Here is a 13762-nt window from a genome sequence, read left to right as displayed (position 1 = left end):
ATCTCAGTGCTGCTGTGTAGTGATTTACAAGATAGTTTTCTGCCAGACTGCTTAGTCCCCAGAGCAAAATACTTGCAGAAGAGAGAAAGACGAGTTACATTAAAGAAAAGCTCTAGTGTATTACTTATGAAGCAGAGTATTTCCTCCCCATACAACAGACCAAATTCAGCTCATCAAATTCATCTTCCACTCCCCTTAGCAGCAATGGCACACAAGGCAAGGCAGCACAAGTTGGCTGCTAGGGTTTTACTGATGGTTAGAATTTGTTCAGAGCATGTGTTCTTCCCTTCTCAGCACTGCTGATGAGACTAGCTTTTATAAATACATGTTGTAATATATTCTCCTTGCCATGCACGATTCACCTGCTTTCCTTTACCTGTTGGCTTCAGAAGTGGGTTCCCACACTCTTGTGATTCTTCATGCCGTAAAAGTGACCCTGTGTCAACCTTAGCCAGTGGAGAGAAGTTTCTCAATGTTCTTGCTCTATTGTTGATTATCAAGAATTAGGAAAGCTGGTCCCCTCTTATCAGTGGTTACCACATCAAAGATAGCCCAGAAGGGTTCACAAAAACTTACACAATAAATTACTTATTTGCACAGGATGAGCTGCAAAACATTGCATCCTAGAAGATGCAATTAAGGGTTCCATACTTACAGTGGAGTAATTTAGTATTAGTGTATTGTTAGTAATTTTTGGAATTGGGATCCATTTACAAGAAATTTTAAAGATACTGTTAAATTACTGAAAGGTCCTTAGTGAGTGATACCTGATTTTCATAGATTCTTTAAAGTAAATAGAATGTTAAAAATGCTGAATTGACTAAGTTTCTAACTAACATATGCCCTTTGTAAGTTGAACAACACTACAATTGCAGTTTTCACTGTGAGTTTTGGGGGTTTGGTGGGGTTGCATTTGGGCAGTTTTTTGATCCAGAAAAACTCCCAGATGCAAGACCTGGAACATAGAGAGCTGCACCACAAGCTGTACCTTCCACCCCATCCCTGCCTTAGTAACCTGCATTGATCCCCACTTAAACTGACCTCTTTTCTGAATGGGAGAGTGGTTTCTGTCTCCCCACTCCTTAACATCTTCTCTAGATGCAAATAATTTATTCCCAGTAATTTCATTTAGCAGATGAATGTGCATCTCTTGAACTTATGACAGTCAGGAGTTTGCTGAGCAAGCTTATTGACTGCGTAGTCTTAGTTTGAAGACAAAAAATATTCTTTGCATTTTTTTTCTGGAAATCAGAGTTCAGCCAACTTTCTCCTGACATTTCAAGTCTGTTGCAAGTCAACATCAGTTGCTTCAGGAAATCTTACCTTGCAGAGGGTAGAACAGGTGTTCCACTGTGCTCTTAAGTCTGTAGAGGATTGTGGCAGAGGTATGGCTTCAGCTGTGACCCACTTTACCTTTGCTTTTTCATAGCATCACAGACTATAGGTAGGCTAACATCATGGTGTCTGGTACACAGACAGTGGCAAACTCTAATAAGGATGCTGTCATTACAACTGTAATTGGTTTGTGCATATGCATGTATGCATGTACTTATTGTATACATTATTTGCAGGATTTGTCCCTACTTACACCGAAAAATGTATGTAAACACAGCTTTATTTTGTGAGCTCTAAAGAGGACAGAAGAAGTTTAAGCTTCTTTGTGTTGTGATCACAGAAGATGTTAAAAGAACAATCAATAATGTCGGTTACATATTTGCTACTAAAATCCAAAATATGCAAGAAGTATGTAAGGGTGTGTGCCCAAGTGTGAAAGCTCAGTTCTTTGAGCAAATGAAGCTAATATCCAAGCAAGGTTAGATGAACAGAGAGAGGGGAGGATGCAAGTACAGCGCCATATCATACTCAAACAAATTCATTTGAGCAGAGGAGGAGAAAGGTTGAATAACTAGAATCAAACATGCTGGTTAGAGGTCACAGATCTCCAAAGCTATTCAGTCCCCCAAAGTAAACAATCTTTTTTAAAACAAGTAAAAAGAAGTGAAATGTTAGTATTTCCTAGTGCTTTACTCATTCTTGTAGTGGATTCCAGTCTTGCTGGCCTCGTCTCACTGGAGGAGCCAAAAATTGGTAGGAAAAAAAGTATTTGCACAAAGATTCACAAGGAATAGTATGGCCACCTCAAACGAATTATTCCAGAGTCACTGCACAATTCAACAGGGTTCACAAGCTTTTGTCCAGATGTCCCCTAAAAATTAAAACTTAGGAGATAAAGCACATCAAGTCTAATGTGTATTGGCAAGGCAGAAAAGCAAGGTTTTACTAAATCTTTTTTGCATGCAACCTTCTGGTCAGTGTTTTGATCTCCCCGCTATGATATTATCTTGTCACTGAACTGCAAGACTGAGGAGTGCATTCTTCTCCTATCTTTATTATCAAAATGTTGTTAAGTTTAAAAATTGGTGGGGGAGGGGGAAGATTGCTTCCTCCTCAGTTCTTTATTCTGTTCTATTGGGCAGAACGTATCTGTAGCTTTATTTCAAGCATGAGCTTTGGACTTATTTTAGAAAGGTCAGCTTTTCCTCAGAAGCAGATCTGATTACCATTAAGTCCATCCTTAAAGGGTGTCCCAGTCTAATGTGACATTCTTTCCATATACAAGGGTCAGAAATAAAGTAATAGCGTCTATAAGGTTGTCATGGCAAAACGTAAAGCAGAATAATTTAATTAACTTACAGTCAGCACTTAGTGATCATTTGCTAAACACAGATTATTTTTAAAAATCAGTGAGGGTGACAGTAGATAGCTGGAAGTAAACAAGTTAGAATGAAAAAGATGGAAAATGTGATTAAATTATGGTAGAAATCTTCGTGGCTTATTCAGTCAGAGAGCTTGCTGAGGCCACTTGTCTGACATGTGACCTAACCTTTAACCAGTAATTGTAAGGGATAAGAATACCTGCCTGTATTTGATACTTTTTTTATTATTATTTGGCTCCACAGTAGTCTCATTAAGGTTTCCACCCCATATTCTTTTTGGAGACTTCAGACCTAAAATGAGCATAACATTATGTGTTACAGGGACCAAAAATACAGGGATAGGATTAGAGACCACAGTTAGTCCTTTCCACCCTTAATTTTTACATTATAAAGAGATGAGAATTTGGTGAATATCAGCCCTAGTTTGTCTTTTTTCCTAGGAGGCTAGCAAATCCAAAGGAAATGCAAAAACTGAATTTAACAACTCTAAAGCCACCTGCCAAAATACTGCAGTTGAACTGCCCTTAAATCTATCAGTGCAGTTCCCATGTAGCATGGTAACATAACTGATTATGAGAATATCCAGGAAGAAAGAAAAACTCCACACATTTTACCACAGTATTAAAATACCATATTTATTTTTTTGTTTAAATATATAAAAAAAAAAATTCAGACTTGCCTTTTGTAAGAATAACACCTGAGAACTAGAGATCATTAATACTTTTTCAAAAGCAGATGATACAACTTCCTGTGAATGATATAAAAGAATATATAGGGTGTTGTTTTTTTTTCAAATGCATTATAAGCTGACATTGGGTTTTATGGATCAGCAACTTAACTGCCATCTGAAAATAATAATTCCATAAAGTATTATAGACCTTTTAATGAGTGTGTTATTAATAGCTCTTCCCCAATACCAGTGACCATCTGTGACTGCTTCACCATCTGTGATTGCTATTTCAGTTTGGGAGGGGGAAATAACAGTGGTATTGGACTGAATTTACAATATAAATTAATAGCCAACTCAACCTACTGCAGATAATTAATTTGTATTTGATTACAAGTACACACTGAGCAAGAGAAAATTAGTTTCTTTGATTTGTTGGCACAACATGGGTTTGAGAAAAGGCCACAGGAAGCTGAAAAAAAAGTAAATTGCATTTATTGTAATCTGAAACATGCAAAGCTGATGGAATTTAGATGAAGAGGATGAAAAGAGCTTAAATGGTACTTGAAAAGGTAGTGAATGTTTCTTTAGAGACTCATGACGAATGATGTGTTGATTATTGTGATTTGCTAAGGTTAGGTAACAGCAGCAGCAAAAGAGGATTGTCAACACTTAAAAAACTTACAATTTCTTGATGACATACTAGAATAAACAGAGAAAACAGTGACTTTTAAACTAATTCAAGTTCATCTTGTTGATTTTGTATCTGAGAAAAGCAGCATTTATTTAAGAAGAAATTCCATTTTTAATTAATAACAGTTACAGTTTGCTAAAATGCTCTGCTTGCCTGCACGAGGCAGAAGAGTCAAGTTCATGAACATTATTTTTACTTCCCTTATTAAACTGTGCTGAAGTGTGTCCATATTTTGCTATTAACATGGCTGCATTCTGCAATGGCTGAGGTGATTATTTTTAGTGTATGTATGTAGATCAATCCCTTTTCCTTTACTAAGGCAAAAATTGTAAGAAACAGTCGGGGAGATACAATTTCAAAATCATTCAAGTCCCCTTTCTTTATGTATCTACTTTTTTGGGACCCTAAATGTACTCCTAAACTAAGAGAAAAAAAAGACTCATCATCCTAAAGTACATCCTTTCCTAGATCAGGGTAAATCACCATTCCATCGCTAATTGTGGGAAATATGGTCATCTGGACTGAACTAGATTCCTATATTTTTATACTGCTTAACTTTTTGGAAGTTTTAAAGTGTAGCTTTGTAACCAGAACAAATTTTATTCAAGAAATCTTCAATAAATTGAAGAAAGCTTACACGACTTTTTTAAAGTACAAGAATCTTCCCTGAAAATATGTATGTAGCAGCAGAGGTGAGGCAAAAATGACAAGGTATACTAAGAACCTGTTGTACTAAGTGTGTTGGCACCAGAAGGTTCTGCTTTGGTGTCTGAATTTCAGTACTGGTCCTAGCTGCTCATTAAGTGCTCAGTGTCCAGCTCAGAGACATCTATTAATCTGTACAGATTATACTTACATATTAATATGTATATATGCACATTTATAATTATCCATATTTTTATATTAAATGTTATATAAAAGGAAGGTGTGTAGACCTATATATGTTCCCCTACCCCCACGCACATGCATTTTTTATACTTATGTATATGAAGATTTAAAAAAACCTTTTAAATTACAATCAGTTCAGTTTCAAGAATATGAAGTAGATTTTCAGTCTTAGGCTAAACAAAGTCCTAGTGAGTGTCACTCTTTATTTTGCATTAGATTGCTTGTTTTCCTGGCCTTTAGCAGACTACTGCCAGCATTTTTTCATGCTGTTTTCTGCTGCCTTTTCACAGATACCACAAGCTTCCTCTCTGTTAGAGAAAATCTGTGGTTAAGATATAAAGCCATAGCATGAAAAAAAGTTGAAAAGCTTGTGATTAATTTGTGATCAAGCCTCTAGAGTAGCAACTCAGTCTTCTTTTTTTTCTGTTGCAGACAAAAGGTTCTTCAAGCATAGCTCCATCAGGAACTCAAAAGAAGGTGAAGAGGACTCTGCCTAACCCACCTCCAGAAGAAGCAACACCAGGAACTCAATCACCATATACTTCTGTGGGATCAGTTTCACGCAGAAGGATCTGTAGGACCAACACTATGGCCAGAGCCAAAATTCTTCAGGATATAGATAGGGAATTGGATCTGGTCGAACGTGAATCAGCCAAGCTTAGGAAGAAGCAAGCAGAGCTAGATGAGGAGGAAAAAGAAATAGATGCCAAGCTGAGATACTTGGAAATGGGCATTAATAGGAGGAAAGAAGCCTTACTAAAAGAAAGAGAAAAGAGAGAGCGTGCCTATCTCCAAGGAGTAGCAGAAGAACGTGATTATATGTCAGACAGTGAAGTTAATAATACCAGGTCAACCAGAATAGAAACTCAGCACGGCTTGGAAAGACCACATACTGCACCCCAGACAGAATTTAACCAGTTTATGCCACCACAAACCCAGCCAGAAACACAGTTTGCCCCTGCTACAAGCCCATATGCTCAATATCAATATTCATCTCCTGCCCTGCCTACTCAAGCACCAACTCCGTTCACACAGCAATCACATTACCAACAACAGCAACCATTGTATCACCAGCAGGTTTCACCCTATCAGACCCAGACAGCTTTTCAAACAGGAGCTTCTATGTCCTTTACTCCACAGGCTCAACCTCCACCATCTCAACAGCCATCATACCAACTGCCATCACAGATGATGGTGATACAGCCAAAGCCAAGACAAACTACATTGTATTTGGAGCCTAAGATAACAACAAACTATGATGTAATTCGCAATCAGCCTCTCATGATAGCACCAGTTTCAACTGACAATAATTATCCAGTTTCCCAGCTGGGCAGTAAATACTCTACCTTGGACTTAAGGATAGGACTAGATGAGAGAAACAGTATAGCAAGCAGTCCTATATCAAGCATATCTGCAGATTCATTCTATGCAGATATAGACCACCACCATACATCCCGAAATTATGTGCTAATTGATGATATAGGAGAACTTACTAAAGGAACAGGAGCACTTGGTTCCAGTTTTAGCCTCCATGAAAAAGATCTGACCAAAACAGATCGACTGCTTCGCACAAGTGAGGCCAGGAGAGCACAAGAAGTGTCAGACTTCCTAGCACCACTGCATACTTCTTCTAGGTTACATTCCTATGTTAAAGCTGATGAAGATCCAATGGAGGACCCTTATGAGCTCAAACTTCTGAAACATCAGATAAAACAAGAGTTCCGTAGAGGTGCAGAAAGTCTTGATCACCTGGCTGGCCTGTCACAGTATTACCATGCAGAGGGTAGCTACAGGCATTTTCCAAAATCTGAGAAATATAGCATAGGTAGGCTTACTCTTGAGAAACAAGCTGCTAAGCAGCTCCCAGCAGCCCTTCTTTACCAGAAGCAGTCAAAACATAAGAAAGCTTTGATAGACCCCAAATTAACAAAGTTTTCACCTATCCAAGAAAGCAGAGACCTTGAGCCTGACTATTCAAGCTATATGACTTCTAGCACTTCAACACTTGGAGGAATTACTACTAGGGCAAGGCTTCTTCAAGATGATATCACTTTTGGCCTTAGAAAAAACATCACTGACCAACAGAAATACATGGGACAACCACTGACTTCATCCATTGGAGCAGGCCTTGCGACTGCATTAGGTCCAACAATGAGATCCACATTACAAGATGAAGCAGATAAGTCTTATAGCAGTGGTAGTAGATCTAGGCCCTCCTCTAGACCCTCGTCAGTTTATGGGCTTGATTTGTCATTGAAAAGGGATTCTTCCAGTTCTTCTTTAAGACTGAAAGCTCAAGAAGCTGAACCCCTAGATGTTTCCTTTAGCCATGCAGCACCTTCTGGAAGAACTAAACCCACCAGTCTACCTATTAGCCAAAGCAGGGGAAGGATCCCAATAGTAGCACAGAACTCAGAGGAAGAGAGCCCACTAAGTCCTGTTGGCCAGCCAATGGGAATGGCCAGAGCAGCAGCTGGACCCTTGCCACCAATATCTGCAGATACCAGGGACCAGTTTGGATCGAGCCATTCATTACCTGAGGTCCAGCAACATATGAGGGAGGAGTCACGGACTCGAGGCTATGATCGAGATATAGCCTTCATCATGGATGACTTCCAGCATGCCATGTCAGACAGTGAAGGTAAATTAGGCCTCAGACTGGTATCTTACTATCACAACGCAAATCCTCATTTCTATGCATGTGTCTAATTTTGTTATACTGCAGACTTGTTCTTTTCTCTTTTTTTCTGTTCCTTGGTGCATCTTTGATGTATTTACATTTTTTGGGTTTGATTTGTTTTATTTGATATTTTTTATTTTATCCTTGTAGCGGTTTCTGAATGGTGTTAAGCTACTCTCGCATGCTCACTGTATTGTTGTTGATTTGCTTTCCTTTTGGATTGCTTGTGCATTCTCCTTTTCACTTTTTTGTGTCTACTTTTCTAACAATACTGTATAGAATATTCCATGTACAATACGTACCCTACCATCAGTCTTTCTGTGGAGCCATCTCCAGTCACTGTGAATCATTGAACTTACTTGCAATAGTTTTTGTTGGGATTTGGAAATAGTCTCCCAAATCCTCTAAAAAAAACTCTAGTAATTTTATTTGCATGAAAGTCCATTATAGAATTCAAGAACTGATAATTCCATCTCCCGATGCACCACTGCATCTATATAGAAAAAGTATGTTCATTGAGCACATATTGTGTGTTAGAACCATATAGAGCTTAATGTGATAGCAAAGTAACATTCTACATATGGTATGTGGAAAGCATCCTGTCATGTGGACTTCTTTGCATTCAGAATTGTGATAATGTAAGATAATTTGTCATTTGGATGGTGCAAGACAATCTTATCCTTCCAATAAACTTGCATAAAGTATTTTACTTCCATGGATGGATTATGCAGCGTAGCTGGGTTTTTTATGCAGCCCATACAGTATGTCTGCCAAATAAGAGCAAGAGTTCATCTCACTTAGGTTCATGAAAGGAGCCTTTCTGATGTATTATAAAAGGTGCAATTACAAATGTGGGGGTTTTTTAATAAGTACAGCACAATGTTAAAGGTGATGTTAAGTACTAAATAACTGCAAATTATGTATCAGTTTTGTTTGAGTCAGTTCAGACTTAATATATTCTAAATTGTTTTAAAAATCATAAAGACAGTTTGAAAGAAAATGGTATTAATGTTTGACATTGTATGCACTCCCTTAACTTTTTCTTATGTGTATTTACTGCACAATAAAAGAGACTTTGCATGCTCTATATTGTCTGTAAATGGCAATGATTGTCTCAAAAGACACATTTGCGTGATTACGAAGTAGTATGGTTTATTTTTCAGGGTTTTATTCACCTCAGTGTTCACTATTGCATTGTTACTTTTCTACATAAACTGAATATTTCGTAAGAGTTAGAAAATTTAATCTAGTGGTGTTGCTGATACTACGATATGCTGAAGTGTTTTGTTCTGTAAGTTTAGAATAATGAATCACAGAATCATTTAGGTTGGAAAAGACCTTCAATATAATTGAGTATTTTCATATTTCTTAGATATTTACAAACTCCTCTTGAAGTTTGTCTTTCAGAGGAGATTCTGGATCATCAGCTTTTTTTGATTTTTATCACAAGTTTTAACCCTGTTCTTAAATTCTTAGCACACAGAGTCCTGTTATTAAATCCGAAGACAGTTGAAAGGAACTCTCCAAGTTGCAACTTGTATCATTCTTAAATAAATAGGTTTAATCCTGGCTCAACTCAACTTGTGACTTTTAAGAGTCATTATATGGCCACATTGTGAAAGATACAGGACTTTGCTCCTGAAAATCAAGAAGCAAGCTGGACCAAAAAAAGCCTATTTGGTGCTATTGTCCCTCATATAAACAGGTCATAGGCATAAGGACCTATGACCTATAGCACTAAAGTGCCTTATGTTTCTGTGATATATTTGTATCAGGCTTTCAGAAATATTCTAACTCAAGTCACGTATTCCATATTAGATTGACGTATCCCTGAATACCAGGGCATCCTCTCTCAGTAATTTCTATCAAGTTTCACAAATAACCATTTTATATAAAGTCGTGGGAAATCAAAACACTTTATGACATTTTAAAATATGCTAATAGCAAGTGACTTGAATTGAAAATAATTCATATAATTTTGGTATAAGATTAAAAATTGCTCCAAAGAAGCAATTCATTTTTCAGAAGGTTATGTATGGCCTTTTCTCTAGACTGCAGTTCTCTCCTTAGTGCCCTGACAGTGGATAGCTATTCTGGCACGTTGCATGAGATTTCATTAAATCACGTCTTAAGCACTATTTTAGGAAAACACTTCTTGTGCTAAAGCTTGAATTTTCATCTTTAGAGACTTCTAAAAATGAATGTAAGTCAAAGTATTTTTTTTTTCTTCATTTCAAATAGAGAGATACGCTTGACTTCCCAGGTTTTTGAAGAGTCACATTCCATAGCAAATACCAGAAAAGAATATGAACAGGGCTTTGAGGCCAAACCTTCTGTTTTTCACTAAGTACACCTACATACTTCAAGAAACCTTAAAACTATGCTTCAGCACATAAGTAGTAGTAGGATTACAAACATCAAACAGGGTAAAAAAAGTCTTCAGTGTCAAAAGAGCACATCCATTGGTTCCCACTGAAAAGAAAACAGCATTCTGAGCTGTGAAACACCTTCTATTTTCTCAGGGTTTTGAATACCATGCAAGTTCTGATGCAGCAAATAGCTCTTTATTAACCCCAGAGCTGCCACAGTTTCCACAAACTATTAAGTATGTTGAAGACACAAATTTTCAAGGATTCCATGCCAAGCTATTGCTCAGTTTTATGAATGTAAATAGACCTTGCTAGTCAGCTGAGAAGATGTAAAATGTACCTTTTCTCACTTAAAGTATTGTTGTTGGTTTGTTGTTTTTTGTTTGTTTTTTTTCCTTTCATATGCTAAATTGTTAATTCTATCACAGATTTTAGAGTTTTAAAATTGAAGTATGAAGACATCAAGTTGACCCCTTATAATTTTTCATTTGTGGGATTTAGAGCAATGTCTATTAATTCTCTGGTCAAATTTCTGGAACTCCACTGTTTGGAGTTGTATTTCACCTTGTTAAAGAGTGTGTGATTAACAGGATGGGACCTTGTTGACTCCAGCAGGAGTTTTTTACAGGTGGAACCATCTGGCTGCATATTGTTAGTCTTAGAAAAAAGGGTGTATCCGCTGAGACTGTCAGTGATTCATCTTGGCTGTTCTCACATCTCCAGCTGAAACAAATCCCAGCTAATCAAGCCAAAAATTATTGTGTGTGTGCACATATGAGTGTGGTGTGTGTCTCTGTATACACATACATACCTTTTTAATTTCATATAAAATGTGAACATTCATCACAGTCTGATAAAAAGTGGGCTGCTCTGAGCTGCAGCACAGTGCTCTACTCAATGAACTAGCTTTTCTAAACAAGAAATCAGCAAAAGTTATTTCAGCTGAGACAGGAGGGGGGAAAAATTTATCTCTTCTGCTCAGCTTATGGCACAGATTGCAATAGTCAGCATTAGTATCTAGGATCAGAAAAATGCATGAGGTTTTTCATGTGAGCTTCAGCAAGAAGCTGTCAGGGTGAATTGTGAACCAGCCTGGCACGTGCAGGCACTGGGCAATTGTCATAAATGTGTAAAGCATAAAGGATTTGTGTATTAGATAATAATGTATTGTTGAGAGCAATTAGTCAATAACTAATCACTAGTCAGACAAGCATCAACCTTTAATTATGCTCTTATTTAATTCTTATATGCTGATCTAAATAATGTTTTCAAACCATTTCATATTAGATCAAATTAGTGCACAGTTAGTAAGGAGGAGATGGCATAATATCTGAAAAAAGATTATGAACTACCCAGAGGCCTAATACAGTATAGGATATAGTTTTTAACAAATATATATATATATATTTAAATAGTGTATACATTTTATCCCTGTTTTTGGATAAACTTAATAAAATAATAAGGGGGGGAAAAAAACACAAAACACCCAATATTTTGGTTCTTTTTTCACACTAAAATATAGTCCAATTATTTGTTAACCCAGGTAGATTATATTTTCTTTAACAACTAAATAGAGATTATGCATACTACTATCATTTTTCATGTTAAATTCTCTTTTGTGTCATGGAACAATTGCTTTCACTCGTGTTGCTATAGCAACAACTGACCTTATTTAAGATTTGCAATTTCAGGTGGTTTTGCTGAAAGAAATATTATCTTTAGTATTCCAAACTTATCTTGGTTAGTAAAGCATAAAATTCAAACTTTCAGTACATTCTAATTAGCTGTACATTGTTTTGGTTTCCACTGGTGAGCAACATAGATGAAAATCAGTGTGTTGTATAGTGGAAACATTAAGCACATTGGTGCTGATTCTGATCCCAATGGCGTGAAACCTGGGTCAGTTGACTCAAGAGTCAGTAGGCATAAATAGTGTATTTGCAGAACTGATTTCAATGAAGTGGTGTTATTTCATTCCCAAAGGGTATCTAAACCAATAGATTTTAGGCAGGTTTAAAACTGTTGCAAATATAAGAACATTAGACTTACAGGAGTATTGCGGAAAGAACATTCTGCTAACTTTGAGTGCACAAAGAAGGTTCATATGGCAAATCGGGGGATGGAATTCAGAATAAGAACACTTGCAGTATTTCTGCTTAGAAGTACAAAGAGTATAGATTGCTTCATTACTTTTTCGGATTTGGAATGATACTCATAAAGGAGTCTCAATATTTTTTTCCTTAGCCTCCTGCAGAGCAACTAATCTGACTAAATTATTTTTCATCAAACATTTTCACAATTCTGTGAAATTTGTGGTGTGTTAGTGAGTGCCAAAAGGGAGGGAATGTCTATAGCACTAGGCAGTGGATTTCTTCTGATACTTAATAGCCATAATTTTGACATAAACAGAATTTTCTCACTTTTCCATATCACTTACAGCTAAATTATGCCTGAGTTCAATGTCTCAGTTCTGACCTGTAACTTTGCTTTAGCTGCATGGCCAATTAATAACCACTTTGCATGTTTGCTCTGCACAATGCACATTATCACCCTTTGCCCAGCACTGGATCAGAACATTTGACCTGTCCTTGGTTTTCAAAGCCTATCATCTCCGTCGTGAAGAAACAGATTGGTTTGACAAGCCCAGGGAATCTCGTTTGGAGAATGGACATGGCCTCGACAGAAGGCTGCCAGAGAAGTTGTCCCACTCTCGACCACCAAGTCAACACCAAGACCAAGTAAGCTGTCAAGTAAGCTATGCCTTTAGCTTTATAAATGTTTGACAATTTAATCATACTGTCTGATAGTGTAGAGAGTACAGGATTAGTCAAATTCCAGCTACATTCAGCAGAAGTGCTGTTGGATCTGTATTTGTCATCAGTACTTGATGATGAAATTAAAGTAACATTTGTCCACAGTTCAATATTAATTTAGCAGGTTGTCTTTTGGTTTTCAAAACATGTCTGAAAGGAGTCAGTCTGCTAACCAGAACTGTCTAGGCATTAGGTATTCAATTTACAAATAAAAGTTAAAAAACGGTTAGTCCTGTTTTACCTTATTAGCTTAATCCCGTCTAAATTCAAGGCCCTTCTTTTAGTGGGTTAAGGAAAAGGTTTTCTTTATGCTGTTGACCCTTGTTCCCACGTTTACTTAGTCAGTATAATCCCAAGTCTGTGATCAGTTACTGAATAAATCAGCAAGACTTTATCAATCTAGCAATTAGAATGCTTCATTTATTATAGTGAGGAAGAAAAGTAAGTTCTGCTTTTCAAGCTTACCAACTTAAAAATCTAGTTCACCTTAGAATACCATCACACATCCCCTTTCTATTGATGAAGTTAATATACTTCAAATCTTTAAGCTCTTCACTTGATTGTTTCAGTTATAATTTTTATTGATTGGTGGAGATTATACTCTGTTTTCCATGAGATGCAATGGATGCAAGAGAAAGTATATCATGGCCTCATTGTGGTGCTTAATAGCTTATATTGCTCATGTTAATTCCTCAGATAACAAAACCAAGAATATTCTACTGTCATGCAGCCTTCAAAACTTTTTTACTGGTGAGCTTTTTCACTGACATTTGTCAATAGAATGTAAGTTTTATGAAGTGAGCATTCAAATACTTTACAATACAAGCTGCCATTTACTATTATGTTTTCCTCTTTCCTATCTCTAGCGTAACATATATTGAATTTTAAGCAGCCTAGGTTGTCCTGAACCTGCCCATTTCTTGCGGAGAAAGAG

General features: G+C 36.9%; 1 protein-coding gene across 1 annotated transcript in view; it reads left to right on the top strand.

Moving 5' to 3' along the window:
* The window catches only part of PCLO (piccolo presynaptic cytomatrix protein), a 350197-nt gene that overhangs the window by 197587 nt on the left and 138848 nt on the right, over positions 1-13762 (top strand). Inside the window, exons 8-9 of the mRNA XM_051622973.1 lie at positions 5399-7607; positions 12617-12765. Coding sequence (XP_051478933.1) covers positions 5399-7607; positions 12617-12765 — 2358 coding nt within the window. The remainder of the gene's footprint in view (positions 1-5398; positions 7608-12616; positions 12766-13762) is intronic.

This window comes from Apus apus, chromosome 1, assembly GCF_020740795.1.
Source record: "Apus apus isolate bApuApu2 chromosome 1, bApuApu2.pri.cur, whole genome shotgun sequence".
NCBI lineage: Eukaryota > Metazoa > Chordata > Aves > Apodiformes > Apodidae > Apus > Apus apus.
Note: the sequence above shows the minus strand (reverse complement) of the source record. Positions and strands in the feature narration are given on the sequence as shown.